The sequence below is a fragment of the Chiloscyllium punctatum genome, unplaced genomic scaffold (assembly GCF_047496795.1).
Source record: "Chiloscyllium punctatum isolate Juve2018m unplaced genomic scaffold, sChiPun1.3 scaffold_176, whole genome shotgun sequence".
Lineage (NCBI taxonomy): Eukaryota > Metazoa > Chordata > Chondrichthyes > Orectolobiformes > Hemiscylliidae > Chiloscyllium > Chiloscyllium punctatum.
In genome coordinates, this window is record NW_027309910.1 from 258,085 (window position 1) to 281,148 (window position 23,064).

At 54.0% G+C, this 23,064-nt stretch overlaps 1 protein-coding gene across 1 annotated transcript in view; it reads left to right on the top strand.

Annotated features, from left to right (window-relative positions):
- LOC140471871 (sarcoplasmic/endoplasmic reticulum calcium ATPase 1-like) overlaps window positions 1-23,064 on the top strand; it is a 58,201-nt gene that overhangs the window by 18,303 nt on the left and 16,834 nt on the right. The window contains exons 4-5 of the mRNA XM_072567444.1: window positions 284-388; window positions 4,915-5,053. Of these exons, the coding sequence (XP_072423545.1) occupies window positions 284-388; window positions 4,915-5,053 (244 nt within the window). The remainder of the gene's footprint in view (window positions 1-283; window positions 389-4,914; window positions 5,054-23,064) is intronic.

A 23,064-nucleotide genomic window follows, 5' to 3' on the forward strand; every position in this document is an offset into this window, starting at 1 on the left:
CCGTCCCCGGTTAACCGCGGTGGAGTTAACGCTCAGTCGGCCCTGACGCTGTGTGAGGGCGGTGCTGCTGCAGTCGTAGCCCTCCGACTCGGAGGTGAGGCGACGGGGGGGTGCAGGGAGGGAGAGAGAGAGAGAGAGAGAGAGGGCAGACAGAGTCAAACAGGACGCCTCTATCACAAGGAGCTGGAGCCGTTTTCTTTGCGCGAGTTTTTTTTTTTGTCGGCGGGTCGGTCTGTGGGCACCCGGTGTGTGCTGACTCTCGTGTTTCTCTGTTCCATCGCAGGTCCTGGCCTGGTTTGAGGAAGGAGAGGAGACGATCACAGCCTTTGTGGAGCCCTTTGTCATCCTGCTGATCCTCATCGCAAACGCAGTGGTCGGCGTGTGGCAGGTAAGGTGGGGGTCCTAAAGCTCCTCCCGCTCCCCTCGCCGAACCCTCGGACGCATTCTGTGGACCCCAGCCTCCCCCTGCCCTGCCTCCCACTCGCCCCGTCTCCTCGGAGAGAAGAGATTCTGTCTCGTCTCCCGTCCGAAGCGGGAGAACCCCACCCCTGGCACTCTGAGTCGTCCACTTTCCCCAGCTCCCAACCCCTCTGACTCAACTATCTGAAATTCTCGGAGCCTCCAGTCTGCTCCTACCTGGGTCACTGAGGAAGGAAACCTACCATCCTCCCCTGGTCTGGCCAACATGTGACTCCAGACCCACAGCTATATGGCTCACTCCAAACAGCCCTCTGGGTAATTGGTGACAAATGGCCATCGAGAAGGCAACACCCTCATCCGAAAACTGGATTTTTTAAAAATCTCTCTTTCTTTCTCTCTCTCTCTCTCTTTCTCTTTCTCTCTCTTTCTCTCTCTCTCTCACTCTCTCTCCCTCTCTTTCAGGGAGCTATCTGTGCACTGACTGGTGTCTCCCAGTCCCCTCTCTCTCAGGGAGATGTCTGTACACTGACTGGTGTCTCTCAGTCCCCCCTCTCTCTCAGGGAGATATCTGTACACTGACTGGTGTCTCTCAGTCCCCTCTGTCTCTCAGGGAGATATCTGTACACTGACTGGTGTCTCTCAGTCCCCTCTCTCTCTCAGGGAGATATCTGTACACTGACTGGGGTCTCTCAGTCCCCTCTCTCTCAGGGAGATATCTGTACACTGACTGGTGTCTCCCAGTCCCCTCTCTCTCTCAGGGAGATATCTGTACACTGACTGGTGTCTCTCAGTCCTCTCTCTCTCTCTCAGGGAGATATCTGTACACTTACTGGTGTCTCTCAGTCCCCTCTCTCTCTCTCAGGGAGATATCTGTACACTGACTGGTGTCTCTCAGTCCCCTCTCTCTCTCAGGGAGATATCTGTACACTGACTGGTGTCTCTCAGTCCCCTCTCTCTCTCAGGGAGATATCTGTACACTGACTGGGGTCTCTCAGTCCCCTCTCTCTCAGGGAGATATCTGTACACTGACTGGTGTCTCCCAGTCCCCTCTCTCTCTCAGGGAGATATCTGTACACTGACTGGTGTCTCTCAGTCCTCTCTCTCTCTCTCAGGGAGATATCTGTACACTGACTGGTGTCTCTCAGTCCCCCCCCCCTCTCTCACTCAGGGAGATATCTGTACACTGACTGGTGTCTCTCAGTCCCCTCTCTCTCTCTCAGGGAGATATCTGTACACTGACTGGTGTCTCTCAGTCCCCTCTCTCTCTCTCGGGGAGATATCTGTACACTGACTGGTGTCTCTCAGTCCCCTCTCTCTCTCAGGGTGATATCTGTACACTGACTGGTGTCTCTCAGTCCCCTCTCTCTCTCAGGGAGATATCTGTACACTGACTGGGGTCTCTCAGTCCCCTCTCTCTCAGGGAGATATCTGTACACTGACTGGTGTCTCCCAGTCCCCTCTCTCTCTCAGGGAGATATCTGTACACTGACTGGTGTCTCGCAGTCCTCTCTCTCTCTCTCAGGGAGATATCTGTACACTTACTGGTGTCTCTCAGTCCCCTCTCTCTCTCTCAGGGAGATATCTGTACACTGACTGGTGTCTCTCAGTCCCCTCTCTCTCTCTCGGGGAGATATCTGTACACTGACTGGTGTCTCTCAGTCCCCTCTCTCTCTCAGGGAGATATCTGTACACTGACTGGTGTCTCTCAGTCCCCTCTCTCTCTCAGGGAGATATCCGTACACTGACTGGTGTCTCTCAGTCCCCTCTCTGTCTCTCTCAGGGAGATATCTGTACACTGACTGGTGTCTCTCAGTCCCCTCTCTCTCTCTCTCAGGGAGATATCTGTACACTGACTGGTGTCTCTCAGTCCCCTCTCTGTCTCTCTCAGGGAGATATCTGTACACTGACTGGTGTCTCTCAGTCCCCCCTCTCTCTCTCTCAGGGAGATATCTGTACACTGACTGGTGTCTCTCAGTCCCCTCTCTCTCTCTCTCAGGGAGATATCTGTACACTGACTGGTGTCTCTCAGTCCCCTCTCTGTCTCTCTCAGGGAGATATCTGTACACTGACTGGTGTCTCTCAGTCCCCTCTGTCTCTCTCTCAGGGAGATATCTGTACACTGACTGGTGTCTCTCAGTCCCCCCCCTCTCTCTCTCGGTCCAACCTGTCCATGCTGACCCAGATATCCCAACCCAATCTAGTCCCACCTGCCAGCCCCCGGCCCATATCCCTCCAAACCCTTCCTATTCATATACCCATCCAAATGCCTCTTCAATGTTTTAATTGTACCAGCCTCCACCACATCCTCTGGCAGCTCATTCCATACACGGACCACCCTCTGGGTGAAAGAGTTGCCCCTTAGGTTTCTTTTATATCTTTCCCCTCTCACCCTAAACATATGCCCCTCTAGTTCTGGACTCCCCCACCCCAGGGGGAAAAGACCTTGCCTATTTACCCTAGCCATGTCCCCCTCGTGATTTTATAACCCTCTATAAGGTCACCCCTCAGCCTCCGACGCTCCAGGGAAAACAGCCCCAGCCTGTTCAGCCTCTCCCTGTAGCTCAGACCCTCCAACCCTCCCAACCTCCTTGTAAATCTTTCCTGAACCCTTTCAAGTTTCACAACATCTTTCCGATAGGAAGGAGACCAGAATTACACGCAATATTCCAACAGTGGCCCCTAACCAATGTCCTGTCCAGCCACAACATGACCCTCCCAACTCCCTGTACTCAATACTCTGACCAATAAAGGAGACCATACCAAACGCTGCCTTCACTATCCTATCGACCTGCGACTCCACTTTCAAGGAGCTATGAGCCTGCACTCCAAGGTCTCTTTGTTCAGTAACACTCCCCAGGACCTTACCATTAAGTGTATAAGTCCTGCTAAGATTTGCTTTCCCAAAATGCAGCACCTCACATTTATCTGAATTAAACTCCATCTGCCACTTCTCAGCCCATTGGCCCATCTGGTCCCGATCCTGTTGTAATCTAGCTGTAGGTAGACCCTTAGGGAGGGAATCCCAGGATTCTGACCCAGCCACACTGAAGGAATGGCTGATATATTTCCAAGTCAGGACGGTGAGGAGCTTGGACTGGGGAGCTCTCGGGGGGCTGGGTCTTCCTGTGTATCTGATAGCCCTTTCCTTCGAGATGGAAGTCTCCGTGGGTCTGGAAGGTGCTATTTGAGGATCTTTGGGAAATACCCACAGTGCACCTTGTAGAGGGTATACACTGCTGTTCCTGAGCATCGGTGGGGGAGGGAAGGACGGGGTGTTTGTGGATGTGGGGACAATCAGGTGGGGTGGGGGGGCTGCTCTCTCCCAGACGGTGTCAAGCTTCTCGAGCATTGTCAGAGCTGCCCCCTTCGTCTGGGGCGAGTGGGGATTATTCCCTCACCCTCCCAACTTGTGCCTTGCTGTTGGTGGGACAGACTTTAGGGGTTTGGGGGGGGTGGTGAGCAGTCAGGAGGGGAGTTACCTGATGCAGGATTCCCAGCCTCTGACCTGCTCCTGGAGCCACAGGATTGATATGGGGCTGGGTCCGGGGCACTGTTCCACAAGTAATGAAGCTCGATAACATGGACTCTGTCATCCAGAATTACAGCCACACCCTCTCTTAATCCCAACACATGCGCACTCACACAGTGCACACTGAAAAGCTGCTATGCGGAGGTTGGTGCTTGAAACGGAAAAAGATGAAACACCTTCCTGGCCGGTGAAAAAGCAACAGGTCAGATTTGGTGGTTTCTCACAGCCCGCCACGTTTCCTGTTGACAAGATCGAACCGCTGACAGCTGCAGACTGACAGATAGTTTCCCGCTCACAAGGGGCAGTCTGGCCAGCTGCAAGCCTCTTGAGAGTGATCACAGTTCAGCTTTGCAGAGTTTACAAGATAGGCGAGACGCTGAGACCCAGATTGGGTTCCCAAATAGTTCAACCGAGAGAGAATTTCAGCATGGACAGAGAGAGAGAGAGAGACTTGTTTTTGAAAGGCAGACCAAGATCAGAAAGAGTTGCCCCCCAGCGCAGGGCACCATCATCTCTTGCAGCAATTAAGGACAATAAACCCCATCCCTTGGCTCTCTGAAAGCTTCGCTTGGCTGCTTTCCCAAAGTCACTTGCGTTTCTGCGCTCAGTAGATCCCACAAGTAGTTTGAGACCTACTGGTTTACCACATACTTACTCCCAGCAGCTCGGAGAGAGAAACCAGACACAGTAATCTAGATATGAGCTGATAAGAGATAAGACAACGGCAGCAAACTTTCTCCTGTTATCACGATCCATTCCCCTTGCAATGAATTCTCTAACCTCCCAGATCACTTGCTGCATCTGTGTGCCAACTGTCTGCGATCCGTGAACTCAGCTCGCTCAAACACACCCAACGCCGCCTAGCGGTCCGAATCCTTCCCTGTTCTTGCCCCCCACCCCGCCGCCCAACTGCCTCTATCTGCCCCTGTCTAACCACCCCCCTGTGGGATCTTTCTGTGCTGCAGGAGAGGAATGCTGAAGATGCCATCGAGGCCCTGAAGGAGTACGAGCCTGAGATGGGGAAGGTGTACCGGACGGACAAGAAGCTGGTACAGAGGATAAAGGCTCGGGAGATCGTTCCCGGTGACATTGTGGAGGTGGCAGGTGAGCAGTCTGGGCCAACACTCTGGCTGTACTGGTCCTGCCCTGTCAGCAGCTCACCCATTCTCTTTCCATCTCGCTGCCTCTCTCTCTCTATTTCTCTCTCTCTCTCTCTCTCTCGTCTCTCTATTGCTGTCTTTCTCTCTCTCTGTCTCCATCTCTCTCTCTCTATCTCCATCACTCTCTCTGTCTCCATCTCTCTGTCTCCATCTTTCTCTCTGTCTCCCTCTGTTGCTGTCTTTCTCTCTCTCTTTCTCTGTCTCCATCACTCTCTCTCTGTCTCCATCACTCTCTCTCTGTCTCCATCTCTCTCTCTCTCTGTCTCCCTCTGTTGCTGTCTTTCTCTCTCTCTGACTCCATCACTCTCTCTGTCTCCCTCTGTTGCTGTCTTTCTCACTCTCTCTGTCTCTATCACTCTGTGTCTCCATCACTCTCTCTCTGTCTCCATCACTCTCTCTGTCTCCATCACTCTCTTGGTCTCCCTCTGTTGCTGTCTTTCTCACTCTCTCTATCTCCATCTCTCTCTCTGTCTCCATCTCTCTCTCTGTGTCTCCATCTCTCTCTCTCCGTCTCCATCTCTCTCTCTCTCTCTCTCTGTTTGTTTCTATCTGTCTCTCTGTGTTTCTGTCTCTCCCTGTTTGTCTATCTCTCTTTGTCTCCCACTCTCTCTCTCGGTCTCCATCGCATTTTGTCTCTCTCAGACTCTATCTCTCTCTCTCTTCTGTGCCTCTGTCTTTTTCTGTCTCTTTCTCTCTCTCTCTCTCTCTCTCTGTCTCTCCATTCCTGTCTTTGTCTCTCCCTGTGTCTGTCTGTCTGTCTCTCTCTCTCTCTCTGTGAATCACACTTCAGCACTTCCTCCTCTGCATTTCACCCTTTTGTAAGGAACCTGACTCTGGGATAGTATGGCATCTCTCTCTCTCTGTCCCCCTCGGTTGCAGAATGGTTATAGACACAGAAACGAGCCCATTCAGCCTGGCGTGCCTCTCCTGGCCGTCCAACGTGCCCAACCCCGGTATCCATTATACCACCATCTCCTCTCTTCCCTCTATTCCCACTCAGACCCTACTGCTTTAACCAAACTTAACCCAAACCACATGGCCACACAGGGCAGAAGGTTGAACAGAATGTTTAAAAAAAAAAGCAAAGAATGGCCAAACAAATTAACGAGGATGGGGAAGTTAGAGCATGAGAGAAAGCTAGCTAGAAATATGAAAGCAGATAATAAGAGTTTCCATTGAAAAAAAAATGTACAGACAAAACAAGTTAGCAAAGTGAGTGTGGTTCCAGCAGCAAGTCCGACTGCAGAATGAATAATGTCAAATTGGGAAATGGCAGATGAATTGAGCAGGTGTTGAGCAGGGCACGAGGAAATCGGGAAAATGACAATCCCCAGGGAAGCAGATCGGAGTCAACCCTTGGCGCTGGGGACTGAGCAGGGCCTGGGCTCCTGATGGGCTCCGCCCTCGGCTCTTAAATGGCTCCTCCGAATCACCGAGACCCTGGTTTTAATATTCCAGTCTTTCCCCGATGAGGGGATGGTGCCGTTGGGCTGTCTCTCCTTTATTCGGAACACCAGGCCAGTTAGCTTCATAACCGGCATTGGGAAAACACCTTTCTTTCGATTTGATAAGGAGCTCCATTGAAGGTTACTGTGGATAGGCAAAGCTTGTGGTGTAGGGCAGGGGGACACATTGGCACAGAGAGATGCCTGCCTGAATGACAGGGTCTGGTTCAGGCTGGCACGATGTCCCGAGCAGTCAGCCCTGAGGCCTCAACTCTTCCCCGTAAACAGGAGCGATTTGACGAAGGTAAGGGTCAAAGGTAGGCTCGCTACGTTTGCTGATGGCACGGAGAGAGAGAGAGAGAGAGAGAGAGAGAGATCAGAAAGTGTGTCGTCCAGGGGCCCTCAAAGAGATAGGGACCAGTTCAGTGAGTTAGCTAAGATCCGGCAAAGGGAGAAGAACGTTGCGGGAAAGGGCGAAATTTTCCGGTCGGGCAGGAAGGACTTTTTAAAAAAAAAACGCAGCACGTTATCCAAACGGTGAGGGGTTGCAGAGCTCAGAGACGCAGGGGGACCTGGGTGTCCGAGTACATGAATCACACAAGGGCAGTGCGCAGCTCCGGGAAGTGACCAGCGAAAACAAGAGGAGGGAGGTGATTGCTGCCATTATACAGGATGTGGGTGAGAGCAGCCCAGCTGGAGGACCATGGACCACACACACTGGTCACCTCGTATAAGGAATGGGATGGAGACAGACCAGTGAAGGTTACCCAGACCGATCCCCGGAACCAGCAGGAAAGATGGGGGCGGGCTGGGGGTGCAGAAGTGTCAGAGCTGATTGGAATGGAACACATAATACCCTCAGAGGGGGATGGAGCGAGAATGTGGGGGGGAGGGTCCTTCTGGAGCACATCAGGGGGGTCCCTGTTGAAACAAAGAGGAGGAGAACTGCTGTCTCTTGAGTCTTTGGAACTCTCTCCCCCTCCCCGTGAGGTGAGGTGGGGGGGGGACGGTGAGGAGGCAAAGTGTTTTTGAGTATTTTTCAGGTACAGTTAAACAAGAGGGTGAAAGGTCGGTGGGTTGTATTGGGGGGGGGGGGAGCAGGATAAGTGGGTGGGTGCTCTCGGGGTTACGATCCGATCAGCCAGGATCTTATCGAACCAGGCAGGGGTCAGGCTGGAGGGGAGGGGCTGAGTGGCCACCTGCTAACTCGTGTCCGATCCAATCACCGCCTGGAGGGATGGTGGACGGGGGAGGGAGGGAGAGGGCAATCTCCTGAAGTCCTCTCCAGTCCCTGGGTATCTTTCCCAGGTGAGCCCTTTCAAAAGGAGTCCACATTCTCCTGTGTTCATTCCTGGTGCCAGTGAGAGAGCTTCCCCCCCACTCACCACCCCCCTCCCCAACCTCTCTCTCTCTCTTGTCTGTCTGTCTCTGTCTCCCCCTTCTGCCACTCTCTCTCTGTCTCTCTCCCTATCTTGCTCTCTGTCTCTCTCTCTCTCCCTTTCTCTGTCTCCCGTTCTCTGTGTCTCTCTCCCTGCCTTTCTGTCTCTGTCTATCTCTCTCTCTGTGTCTGTCTCTCTCGGTGTCTGTCTGTCTCTGTCTCCACCCTCTGTCTCTTTTCTGCCACTCTCTCTCCCTCTCTCACTCTCTGTCTCTCTCCCTCTTCCTTTCTCTGTCTCCCTTTCTCTCTGTATCTCTCTCCCTGCCTTTCTGTCTCTATCTCTCTCTCTGTGTCTGTCTGTCTCTGTGTCTGTCTGTCTCTGTCTCCACCCTCTGTCTCTTTTCTGCCACTATCTGTCTCTCTCCCTCTTCCTTTCTCTGTCTCCCTTTCTCTCTGTATCTCTCTCCCTCCCTTTCTCTTATCATGTCTCTCTTGCTCTCTCTTACTCTCTCTCCTTCTCCCATTCTATCTCTCTCTTTCTCTCTCTCTCTCTCTCTCTCTCACTCTCTCTCTGTCTCTGTCTGTCCATCTCTCTCTCTCTCACTCTGTCTCTCTCTGTCTGTCTGTCTCTCTCTCTCACTCTGTCTCTGTCTATCTCTCTCTCTGTCTCTCACTCTGTATCTCTGTCTCTGTCTCTCTCTCTCTCTCTCTCTCTCTCCCATTCTATGTCTCCCTTTCTCTCTCTCTGTGTCTCTCACTCTCTCTCTGTCTCTGTCCCTCACTCTCTCACTCTGTCTGTCTGTCTCTCTCTCTCTCTCTCTGTCTCTCTCTCTCTCTCTCTCTCTCTCTCTCTCTCACTCTGTCTCTCTCTCTCTCTCTCTCTCTCTCTCACTCACTCTCTCTCTCTCTCTCTCACTCTGTCTGTCTCTCTCACTCTCTCTCTCTCTCTCTCTCTCTCAGACTCTGTATTCCTCCTCGCCACCTGTCCATCTCCCCCCCCCCCCCCTTTGCTGCTCCCACAGGGAGGAGGGTACACACGATATAGCCGTGACCACCCAGACACTCTCTGGTCACCTTGTAAGGCCATGGCTGCAGCTCCTGGAGAATGTGATGACATGGCGGATACAACCAGCCTGGGAGCTGAAGGAGATGCCCAGCCTTGAGGGCGCGGCACTGGGAGACGCTGCACAAGGGGGGGGGGGGGTTATATAAAGCCGAGCCTGCAGCACCTGCACTCTCTCCCCCCGACCCCAGTCTCCCTCCTCCCCTCCCTGCGACCTTCTCCCTTACACCATTGGCCACAGTCCAGACTCCACAGTCATGCGGAGAGCTCAGGTTCAGGAGGTGGTTAACAGCTGGTTCCTTCCCACCCACATTCCACAATCTTCCACACACTGACTGTCCAGGAAGCCTCTCTCTCTCACTGCCCTGGCTCACTCACAACCTCTTTCATTGCGATGTCAACAGTCACGTTGCAGTTCGAAGCTGCAGGCTCTAGGTAGCACTGTACATGTACTCCCCTCTCTCTCTCACTTAATCCCTTTGTGTCCCTCTCCTTCCCCTTCTCTCTCTGTGTCCCTCCATGTCTCTCATTTTTCCCTCTCTTTCTATCTCACTCCCTGTTCCTCTCTGTCTCTCATTTTCACCCCCTCTCTCTCTGTGTCCCCCTCTGTATCTCTCACTTTTCCCCCATCTCTGTCTCTCTCTCTCTCTCTCTCTCTCTCTCTCTCTCTCTCTGTATCCCTATGTCTCTTTCTCTTTCCCCCCTCATTCTCTCTGTCCCTCTGTATCTCTTACTTTCCCCCTCTCGCTTTCTGTGCCCCTCGGTGTCTCTCACATGTCCCCTCTCACTCTCTTCCCCACATCCCTCTGTATCTCCCACTTACCCCCTCTCACATTCTCTGTCCCTCGGTGTCTCTCACATGTCCCCTCTCACTCGCTCTACACCCCCACCTCTCTCTGTCCCTCGGTGTCTCTCACACGCCCCCTCTCACTCTCTCTACCCCCCTCTCTCTCTGTCCCTCTGTGTCTCTCACATGCCCCCTCTCACTCTCTCTACCCCCCTCTCTCTCTCTGTCCCTCTGTGTCTCTCACATGCCCCCTCTCACTCTCTCTTCCCCCCTCTCTCTCTCTGTCCCTCGGTGTCTCTCACATGCCCCCTCTCACTCTCTCTTCCCCCCCCTCTCTTTGTCCCTCTGTGTCTCTCACATGCCCCCTCTCACTCTCTCTTCCCCCCCCCCCTGTCCCTCGGTGTCTCTCACATGCCCCCTCTCACTCTCTCTACCCCCCCCCTCTCTCTCTGTCCCTCTGTGTCTCTCACATGCCCCCTCTCACTCTCTTCTACCCCCCTCTCTCTCTCTGTCCCTCTGTGTCTTTCACATGCCCCCTCTCACTCTCTCTTCCCCCCCCCCTCTCTCTGTCCCTCTGTATCTCTCACATGCCCCCTCTCACTCTCTCTACCCCCCCTCTCTCTCTCTCTGTCCCTCGGTGTCTCTCACATGCCCCCTCTCACTCTCTCTTCCCCCCCCCCTCTCTCTCTGTCCCTCTGTGTCTCTCACATGCCCCCTCTCACTCTCTCTTCCCCCCTCTCTCTCTCTGTCTCTCACATGCCCCCTCTCACTCTCTCTACCACCCATCTCTCTCTCTCTCTGTCCCTCTGTGTCTCTCACATGCCCCCTCTCACTCTCTCTTCCCCCCTCTCTCTCTCTGTCCCTCTGTGTCTCTCACATGCCCCCTCTCACTCTCTCTTCCCCCCTCTCTCTCTCTGTCCCTCGGTGTCTCTCACATGCCCCCTCTCACTCTCTCTTCCCCCACCTCTCTTTGTCCCTCTGTGTCTCTCACATGCCCCCTCTCACTCGCTCTACCCCCCCCTCTCTCTCTCTGTCCCTCGGTGTCTCTCACATGCCCCCTCTCACTCTCTCTTCCCCCCTCTCTCTCTCTGTCCCTCTGTGTCTCTCACATGCCCCCTCTCACTCTCTCTTCCCCCCCCCCTCTGTCCCTCTGTGTCTCTCACATGCCCCCTCTCACTCTCTCTTCCCCCCCCCTCTGTCCCTCTGTTTCTCTCACATGCCCCCTCTCACTCTCTCTTTCCCCCCCCCTCTCTGTCCCTCTCTGTCTCTCACATGCCCCCTCTCACTCTCTCTTCCCCCCCCCCTCTCTGTCCCTCTGTGTCTCTCACATGCCCCCTCTCACTCTCTCTTCCCCCCCCCTCTCTGTCCCTCTGTGTCTCTCACATGCCCCCTCTCACTCTCTCTTCCCCCCTCTCTCTCTCTCTCTGTCCCTCTGTGTCTCTCACATGCCCCCTCTCACTCTCTCTTCCCCCCCCCCCTCTGTCCCTCGGTGTCTCTCACATGCCCCCTCTCACTCTCTCTTCCCCCCTCTCACATTCTCTGTCCCTCTGTGTCTCTCACATGCCCCCTCTCACTCTCTCTTCCCCCCTCTCTCTCTCTCTGTCCCTCTGTGTCTCTCACATGCCCCCTCTCACTCTCTCTTCCCCCCCCTCTCTGTCCCTCGGTGTCTCTCACATGCCCCCTCTCACTCTCTCTACCCCCCTCTCTCTCTCTGTCCCTCTGTGTCTCTCACACGCCCCCTCTCACTCTCTCTTCCCCCCCCCCCCTGTCCCTCTGTGTCTCTCACACGCCCCCTCTCACTCTCTCTTCCCCGCCCCCCTCTGTCCCTCGGTGTCTCTCACACGCCCCCTCTCACTCTCTCTTTCCCCCTCTCTCTCTCTGTCCCTCTGTGCCTCTCACTTCCCCCCTCATTATCTCTGTCCCTATGAATCCCTCTCCTTCCCCTTCTCTCTCTCTCTCTGTCCCTCCATGTCTCCCACTTTCCTCTCCCTCTGTGTCTCTCATTCCCCGCCCTCTCTCTCTCCCTGTCCCTCTGTATCTCTCTCTTTCCCCCCTCACTCACTCTGTCCCTCTGTGTCTCTCATTCCCCACCCTCTCCCTCTCTCTCTCCCTGTCCCACTGTATCTCTCTTTCCCCCTCTCACTCTCTCTGTCCCTCTGTGTCTCTCATTCCCCACCCTCTCCCTCTCTCTCTCCCTGTCCCACTGTATCTCTCTTTCCCCCTCTCACTCTCTCTGTCCCTCTGTGTCTCTCATTCCCCGCCCTCTCTCTCTCCCTGTCCCTCTGTATCTCTCTCTTTCCCCCTCTCACTCTCTCTGTCCCTCTGTGTCTCTCATTCCCCGCCCTCTCCCTCTCTCTCTCCCTGTCCCTCTGTATCTCTCTCTTTCCCCCTCTCACACTCTCTGTCCCTCTGTGTCTCTCATTCCCCACCCTCTCTCTCTCTCTCTCTCTCCCTGTCCCTCTGTATCTCTCTCTTTCCCCCTCTCACTCTCTCTGTCCCTCTGTGTCTCTCATTCCCCGCCCTCTCTCTCTCCTTGTCCCTCTGTATCTCTCTCTTTCCCCCTCTCACTCTCTCTGTCCCTCTGTGTCTCTCATTCCCCGCCCTCTCTCTCTCCTTGTCCCTCTGTATCTCTCTCTTTCCCCCTCTCACTCTCTCTGTCCCTCTGTGTCTCTCATTCCCCGCCCTCTCTCTCTCCCTGTCCCTCTGTATCTCACTCTTTCCCCCTCTCACTCTCTCTGTCCCTCTGTGTCTCTCATTCCCCACCCTCTCTCTCTCTCTCTCTCTCCCTGTCCCTCTGTATCTCTCTCTTTCCCCCTCTCACTCTCTCTGTCCCTCTGTGTCTCTCATTCCCCGCCCTCTCTCTCTCCTTGTCCCTCTGTATCTCTCTCTTTCCCCCTCTCACTCTCTCTGTCCCTCTGTGTCTCTCATTCCCCGCCCTCTCTCTCTCCCTGTCCCTCTGTATCTCTCTCTTTCCCCCTCTCACTCTCTCTGTCCCTCTGTGTCCCTCATTCCCCACCCTCTCCCTCTCTCTCTCCCTGTCCCACTGTATCTCTCTTTCCCCCTCTCACTCTCTCTGTCCCTCTGTGTCTCTCATTCCCTGCCCTCTCTCTCTCCCTGTCCCTCTGTATCTCTCTCTTTCCCCCTCTCACTCTCTCTGTCCCTCTGTGTCTCTCATTCCCCGCCCTCTCCCTCTCTCTCTCCCTGTCCCTCTGTATCTCTCTCTTTCCCCCCTCACTCTCTCTGTCCCTCTGTGTCTCTCATTCCCCGCCCTCTCTCTCTCCCTGTCCCTCTGTATCTCTCTCTTTCCCCCTCTCACTCTCTCTGTCCCTCTATGTCTCTCATTCCCCACCCTCTCTCTCTCTCTCTCTCTCTCCCTGTCCCTCTGTATCTCTCTCTTTCCCCCTCTCACTCTCTCTGTCCCTCTGTGTCTCTCATTCCCCGCCCTCTCTCTCTCTCTCTCTCCCTGTCCCTCTGTATCTCTCTCTTTCCCCCCTCACTCTCTCTGTCCCTCTGTGTCTCTCATTCCCCACCCTCTCTCTCTCTCTCTCCCTGTCCCACTGTATCTCTCTCCCCCCATACTCTCTCTGTCCCTCTGTGTCTCTCATTCCCCACCCTCTGTCTCTCTCTCTCTCTCTCCCTGTCCCTCTGTATCTCTCTCTTTCCCCCCTCACTCTCTCTGTCCCTCTGTGTCTCTCATTCCCCGCCCTCTCTCTCTCCTTGTCCCTCTGTATCTCTCTCTTTCCCCCTCTCACTCTCTCTGTCCCTCTGTGTCCCTCATTCCCCGCCCTCTCTCTCTCCCTGTCCCTCTGTATCTCTCTCTTTCCCCCTCTCACTCTCTCTGTCCCTCTGTGTCCCTCATTCCCCGCCCTCTCTCTCTCCCTGTCCCTCTGTATCTCTCTCTTTCCCCCTCTCACTCTCTCTGTCCCTCTGTGTCCCTCATTCCCCGCCCTCTCTCTCTCCCTGTCCCTCTGTATCTCTCTCTTTCCCCCTCTCACTCTCTCTGTCCCTCTGTGTCCCTCATTCCCCGCCCTCTCTCTCTCCCTGTCCCTCTGTATCTCTCTCTTTCCCCCTCTCACTCTCTCTGTCCCTCTGTGTCCCTCATTCCCCACCCTCTCTCTCTCTCTCCCTGTCCCTCTGTATCTCTCTCTTTCCCCCTCTCACTCTCTCTGTCCCTCTATGTCTCTCATTCCCCACCCTCTCTCTCTCTCTCTCTCTCCCTGTCCCTCTGTATCTCTCTCTTTCCCCCTCTCACTCTCTCTGTCCCTCTGTGTCTCTCATTCCCCGCCCTCTCTCTCTCCTTGTCCCTCTGTATCTCTCTCTTTCCCCCTCTCACTCTCTCTGTCCCTCTGTGTCTCTCATTCCCCGCCCTCTCCCTCTCTCTCTCCCTGTCCCTCTGTATCTCTCTCTTTCCCCCTCTCACTCTCTCTGTCCCTCTGTGTCCCTCATTCCCCGCCCTCTCTCTCTCTCTCTCTCTCTCCCTGTCCCTCTGTATCTCTGTCTTTCCCCTCTCACTCTCTCTGTCCCTCTGTGTCTCTCATTCCCCACCCTCTCCCTCTCTCTCTCCCTGTCCCACTGTATCTCTCTTTCCCCCTCTCACTCTCTCTGTCCCTCTGTGTCTCTCATTCCCCACCCTCTCTCTCTCTCTCTCTCTCCCTGTCCCTCTGTATCTCTCTCTTTCCCCCCCTCACTCTCTCTGTCCCTCTGTGTCTCTCATTCCCTGCCCTCTCTCTCTCCCTGTCCCTCTATATCTCTCTCTTTCCCCCTCTCACTCTCTCTGTCCCTCTATGTCTCTCATTCCCCACCCTCTCTCTCTCTCTCTCCCTGTCCCACTGTATCTCTCTCTTTCCCCCTCTCACTCTCTCTGTCCCTCTGTGTCTCTCATTCCCCGCCCTCTCTCTCTCTCTCTCCCTGTCCCTCTATATCTCTCTCTTTCCCCTCTCACTCTCTCTGTCCCTCTGTGTCTCTCATTCCCCGCCCTCTCTCTCTCTCTCTCCCTGTCCCACTGTATCTCTCTCTTTCCCCCTCTCACTCTCTCTGTCCCTCTGTGTCTCTCATTCCCCACCCTCTCCCTCTCTCTCTCCCTGTCCCTCTGTATCTCTCTCTTTCCCCCTCTCACTCTCTCTGTCCCTCTGTGTCTCTCATTCCCCGCCCTCTCTCTCTCCCTGTCCCTCTGTATCTCTCTCTTTCCCCTCTCACTCTCTCTGTCCCTCTGTGTCCCTCATTCCCCGCCCTCTCTCTCTCTCTCTCTCTCTCCCTGTCCCTCTATCTCTCTCTTTCCCCTCTCACTCTCTCTGTCCCTCTGTGTCTCTCATTCCCCACCCTCTCCCTCTCTCTCTCCCTGTCCCACTGTATCTCTCTTTCCCCCTCTCACTCTCTCTGTCCCTCTGTGTCTCTCATTCCCCACCCTCTCTCTCTCTCTCCCTGTCCCTCTGTATCTCTCTCTTTCCCCCTCTCACTCTCTCTGTCCCTCTGTGTCTCTCATTCCCCGCCCTCTCCCTCTCCCTGTCCCTCTGTATCTCTCTCTTTCCCCTCTCACTCTCTCTGTCCCTCTGTGTCTCTCATTCCCCACCCTCTCCCTCTCTCTCTCCCTGTCCCACTGTATCTCTCTTTCCCCCTCTCACTCTCTCTGTCCCTCTATGTCTCTCATTCCCCACCCTCTCTCTCTCTCTCTCTCCCTGTCCCTCTGTATCTCTCTCTTTCCCCCTCTCACTCTCTCTGTCCCTCTATGTCTCTCATTCCCCACCCTCTCTCTCTCTCTCTCTCTCCCTGTCCCTCTGTATCTCTCTCTTTCCCCCTCTCACTCTCTCTGTCCCTCTGTGTCTCTCATTCCCTGCCCTCTCTCTCTCCCTGTCCCTCTGTATCTCTCTCTTTCCCCCTCTCACTCTCTCTGTCCCTCTGTGTCTCTCATTCCCCGCCCTCTCTCTCTCCCTGTCCCTCTGTATCTCTCTCTTTCCCCCTCTCACTCTCTCTGTCCCTCTGTGTCTCTCATTCCCCGCCCTCTCTCTCTCCCTGTCCCTCTGTATCTCTCTCTTTCCCCCTCTCACTCTCTCTGTCCCTCTGTGTCTCTCATTCCCCACCCTCTCTCTCTCTCTCTCCCTGTCCCACTGTATCTCTCTCCCCCCATACTCTCTCTGTCCCTCTGTGTCTCTCATTCCCCACCCTCTGTCTCTCTCTCTCTCTCTCCTTGTCCCTCTGTATCTCTCTCTTTCCCCCTCTCACTCTCTCTGTCCCTCTGTGTCTCTCATTCCCCACCCTCTGTCTCTCTCTCTCTCTCTCCTTGTCCCTCTGTATCTCTCTCTTTCCCCCTCTCACTCTCTCTGTCCCTCTGTGTCCCTCATTCCCCGCCCTCTCTCTCTTGCTTTCTCCCTCACTGACCCTCTGTATCTTGCACTTTCCCCGACACTCTGTCCCTCTGTGTCTCTCATTCCTCCCCTGAACCCCCTCTCTCTGTCTCACTCTCTCGCTGTTGAGGGGAGTAAATGGCCGATCCACCCTAACCTACACACCCCTGAACACTATGGGCAATGTAACACGGCCGATCCACCCTAAACCACACACCCCTGAACACTATGGGCAATGTAACATGGCCGATCCACCCTAACCTACACACCCCTGAACACTATGGGCAATGTAACATGGCCGATCCACCCTAACCTACACATCCCTGAACACTATGGGTAATGTAACACGGCCGATCCACCCTAACCTACACATCCCTGAACACTATGGGCAATGTAACACGGCCGATCCACCCTAACCTACACATCCCTGAACACTATGGGCAATGTAACACGGCCGATCCACCCTAACCTACACACCCCTGAACACTATGGGCAATGTAACACGGCCGATCCACCCTAAACCACACACCCCTGAACACTATGGGCAATGTAACATGGCCGATCCACCCTAACCTACACACCCCTGAACACTATGGGCAATGTAACATGGCCGATCCACCCTAACCTACACATCCCTGAACACTATGGGCAATGTAACACGGCCGATCCACCCTAACCTACACATCCCTGAACACTATGGGCAATGTAACACGGCCGATCCACCCTAACCTACACACCCCTGAACACTATGGGTAATGTAACACGGCCGATCCACCCTAACCTACACATCCCTGAACACTATGGGTAATGTAACACGGCCGATCCACCCTAACCTACACATCCCTGAACACTATGGGCAATGTAACACGGCCGATCCACCCTAACCTACACACCCCTGAACACTATGGGCAATGTAACACGGCCGATCCACCCTAACCTACACATCCCTGAACACTGTGGGCAATGTAACACGGCCGATCCACCCTAACCTACACACCCCTGAACACTATGGGCAATGTAACACGGCCGATCCACCCTAACCTACACATCCCTGAACACTGTGGGCAATGTAACACGGCCGATCCACCCTAACCTACACACCCCTGAACACCATGGGCAATGTAACACGGCCGATCCACCCTAACCTACACACCCCTGAACACTATGGGCAATGTAACATGGCCGATCCACCCTAACCTACACACCCCTGAACACTATGGGCAATGTAACACGGCCGATCCACCCTATCCTACACACCCCTGAACACTATGGGCAATGTAACACGGCCGATCCACCCTAACCTACACACCCCTGAACACTATGGGCAATGTAACATGGCCGATCCACCCTATCCTACACACCCCTGAACACCATGGGCAATGTAACACGGCCGATCCACCCTAACCTACACATCCCTGAACACTATGGGTAATGTAACACGGCCGATCCACCCTAACCTACACACCCCTGAACACTATGGGCAATGTAACTCGGCCGATCCACCCTAACCTACACACCCCTGAACATTATGGGCAATGTAACTCGGCCGATCCACCCTAACCTACACACCCCTGAACACTATGGGCAATGTAACACGGCCGATCCACCCTAACCTACACATCCCTGAACACTATGGGCAATGTAACACGGCCGATCCACCCTAACCTACACACCCCTGAACACTATGGGCAATGTAACACGGCCGATCCACCCTAACCTACACACCCCTGAACACTATGGGCAATGTAACACGGCCGATCCACCCTAACCTACACAACCCTGAACACGATGGGCAATGTAACACGGCCGATCCACCCTAACCTACACACCCCTGAACACTATGGGCAATGTAACACGGCCGATCCACCCTAACCTACACACCCCTGAACACTATGGGCAATGTAACTCGGCCGATCCACCCTAACCTACACATCCCTGAACACTATGGGCAATGTAACACGGCCGATCCACCCTAACCTACACACCCCTGAACACTATGGGCAATGTAACTCGGCCGATCCACCCTAACCTACACACCCCTGAACACTATGGGCAATGTAACATGGCCGATCCACCCTAACCTACACACCCCTGAACACTATGGGCAATGTAACACGGCCGATCCACCCTAACCTACACATCCCTGAACACCATGGGCAATGTAACACGGCCGATCCACCCTATCCTACACACCCCTGAACACCATGGGCAATGTAACATGGCCGATCCACCCTAACCTACACATCCCTGAACACCATGGGCAATGTAACACGGCCGATCCACCCTAACCTACACATCCCTGAACACTATGGGCAATGTAACACGGCCGATCCACCCTAACCTACACACCCCTGAACACTATGGGCAATGTAACTCGGCCGATCCACCCTAACCTACACACCCCTGAACACTATGGGCAATGTAACACGGCCGATCCACCCTAACCTACACACCCCTGAACACTATGGGCAATGTAACACGGCCGATCCACCCTAACCTACACACCCCTGAACACTATGGGCAATGTAACATGGCCGATCCACCCTAACCTACACATCCCTGAACACTATGGGCAATATAACACCGCCGATCCACCCTAACCCACACTCCCCTGAACATTATGGGCAATGTAACATGGCCAATCCACGCTAACCTACACATCCCTGAACACTATGGGCAATGTAACACGGCCGATCCACCCTAACCCACACATCACTGAACACTATGGGCAATGTAACACGGCCGATCCACCCTAACCTACACATCCCTGAACGCTATGGGCAATGAACACTATGGGCAATGTAACACGGCCGATCCACCCTAACCTACACACCCCAGAACACTGTGGGCAATGTAACACGGCCGATCCACACTAACCTACACACCCCTGAACACTATGGGCAATGTAACACGGCCGATCCATCCTAACCTACACACCCCTGAACACTATGGGCAATGTAACATGGCCGATCCACCCTAACCTACACACCCCTGAACACTATGGGTAATGTAACACGGCCGATCCACCCTAACCTACACACCCCTGAACACTATGGGTAATGTAACACGGCCGATCCACCCTAACCTACACACCCCTGAACACTATGGGTAATGTAACACGGCCGATCCACCCTAACCTACACATCCCTGAACACTATGGGCAATGTAACATGGCCGATCCACCCTAACCTACACATCCCTGAACACTATGGGCAATGTAACACGGCCGATCCACCCTAACCTACACATCCCTGAACACTATGGGCAATGTAACACGGCCGATCCACCCTAACCTACACATCCCTGAACACTATGGGCAATGTAACACGGCCGATCCACCCTAACCTACACACCCCTGAACACTATGGGTAATGTAACACGGCCGATCCACCCTAACCTACACATCCCTGAACACTATGGGTAATGTAACACGGCCGATCCACCCTAACCTACACATCCCTGAACACTATGGGCAATGTAACACGGCCGATCCACCCTAACCTACACATCCCTGAACACTATGGGCAATGTAACACGGCCGATCCACCCTAACCTACACATCCCTGAACACTATGGGCAATGTAACTCGGCCGATCCACCCTAACCTACACACCCCTGAACACTATGGGCACTGTAACACGGCCGATCCACCCTAACCTACACATCCCTGAACACTGTGGGCAATGTAACACGGCCGATCCACCCTAACCTACACACCCCTGAACACCATGGGCAATGTAACACGGCCGATCCACCCTAACCTACACACCCCTGAACACTATGGGCAATGTAACATGGCCGATCCACCCTAACCTACACACCCCTGAACACTATGGGCAATGTAACACGGCCGATCCACCCTATCCTACACACCCCTGAACACTATGGGCAATGTAACACGGCCGATCCACCCTAACCTACACACCCCTGAACACTATGGGCAATGTAACATGGCCGATCCACCCTATCCTACACACCCCTGAACACCATGGGCAATGTAACACGGCCGATCCACCCTAACCTACACATCCCTGAACACTATGGGTAATGTAACACGGCCGATCCACCCTAACCTACACACCCCTGAACACTATGGGCAATGTAACTCGGCCGATCCACCCTAACCTACACACCCCTGAACATTATGGGCAATGTAACTCGGCCGATCCACCCTAACCTACACACCCCTGAACACTATGGGCAATGTAACACGGCCGATCCACCCTAACCTACACATCCCTGAACACTATGGGCAATGTAACACGGCCGATCCACCCTAACCTACACACCCCTGAACACTATGGGCAATGTAACACGGCCGATCCACCCTAACCTACACATCCCTGAACACTATGGGCAATGTAACACGGCCGATCCACCCTAACCCACACACCCCTGAACACTATGGGCAATGTAACACGGCCGATCCACCCTAACCTACACATCCCTGAACACTATGGGCAATGTAACACGGCCGATCCACCCTAACCGACACACCCCTGAACACTATGGGCAATGTAACACGGCCGATCCACCCTAACCTACACACCCCTGAACATTATGGGCAATGTAACTCGGCCGATCCACCCTAACCTACACACCCCTGAACACTATGGGCAATGTAACACGGCCGATCCACCCTAACCTACACACCCCTGAACACTATGGGCAATGTAACACGGCCGATCCACCCTAACCTACACACCCCTGAACACTATGGGCAATGTAACACGGCCGATCCACCCAAACCTACACAACCCTGAACACTATGGGCAATGTAACACGGCCGATCCACCCTAACCTACACACCCCAGAACACTATGGGCAATGTAACACGGCCGATCCACCCTAACCTACACACCCCTGAACACTATGGGCAATGTAACTCGGCCGATCCACCCTAACCTACACATCCCTGAACACTATGGGCAATGTAACACGGCCGATCCACCCTAACCTACACACCCCTGAACACTATGGGCAATGTAACTCGGCCGATCCACCCTAACCTACACACCCCTGAACACTATGGGCAATGTAACATGGCCGATCCACCCTAACCTACACACCCCTGAACACTATGGGCAATGTAACACGGCCGATCCACCCTAACCTACACATCCCTGAACACCATGGGCAATGTAACACGGCCGATCCACCCTATCCTACACACCCCTGAACACCATGGGCAATGTAACATGGCCGATCCACCCTAACCTACACATCCCTGAACACCATGGGCAATGTAACACGGCCGATCCACCCTAACCTACACATCCCTGAACACTATGGGCAATGTAACACGGCCGATCCACCCTAACCTACACACCCCTGAACACTATGGGCAATGTAACTCGGCCGATCCACCCTAACCTACACACCCCTGAACACTATGGGCAATGTAACACGGCCGATCCACCCTAACCTACACACCCCTGAACACTATGGGCAATGTAACACGGCCGATCCACCCTAACCTACACACCCCTGAACACTATGGGCAATGTAACATGGCCGATCCACCCTAACCTACACATCCCTGAACACTATGGGCAATATAACACCGCCGATCCACCCTAACCCACACTCCCCTGAACATTATGGGCAATGTAACATGGCCAATCCACGCTAACCTACACATCCCTGAACACTATGGGCAATGTAACACGGCCGATCCACCCTAACCCACACATCCCTGAACACTATGGGCAATGTAACACGGCCGATCCACCCTAACCTACACATCCCTGAACGCTATGGGCAATGAACACTATGGGCAATGTAACACGGCCGATCCACCCTAACCTACACACCCCAGAACACTATGGGCAATGTAACACGGCCGATCCACACTAACCTACACACCCCTGAACACTATGGGCAATGTAACACGGCCGATCCATCCTAACCTACACACCCCTGAACACTATGGGCAATGTAACATGGCCGATCCACCCTAACCTACACACCCCTGAACACTATGGGTAATGTAACACGGCCGATCCACCCTAACCTACACACCCCTGAACACTATGGGTAATGTAACACGGCCGATCCACCCTAACCTACACACCCCTGAACACTATGGGTAATGTAACACGGCCGATCCACCCTAACCTACACATCCCTGAACACTATGGGCAATGTAACACGGCCAATCCACCCTAAACTACACACCCCTGAACACTATGGGCAATGTAACACGGCCGATCCACCCTAAACTACACACCCCTGAACACTATGGGCAATGTAACACGGCCGATCCACCCTAACCTACACATCCCTGAACACTATGGGCAATGTAACATGGCCGATCCACCCTAACCTACACTTCCCTGAACACTATGGGCAATGTAACATGGCCGATCCACCCTAACCTACACATCCCTGAACACTATGGGCAATGTAACATGGCCGATCCACCCTAACCTACACATCCCTGAACACTATGGGCAATGTAACATGGCCGATCCACCCTAACCTACACATCCCTGAACACTATGGGCAATGTAACATGGCCGATCCACCCTAACCTACACATCCCTGAACACTATGGGCAATGTAACATTGCCGATCCACCCTAACCTACACATCCCTGAACACTATGGGCAATGTAACATGGCCGATCCACCCTAACCTACACACTCCTGAACACTATGGGCAATGAAACATGGCCGATCCACCCTAACCTACACATCCCTGAACACTATGGGCAATGTAACATGGCCGATCCACCCTAACCTACACATCCCTGAACACTATGGGCAATGTAACACGGCCGATCCACCCTAACCTACACACCCCTGAACACTATGGGCAATGTAACACGGCCGATCCACCCTAACCTACACATCCCTGAACACTATGGGCAATGTAACACGGCCGATCCACCCTAACCTACACACCCCTGAACACCATGGGCAATGTAACACGGCCGATCC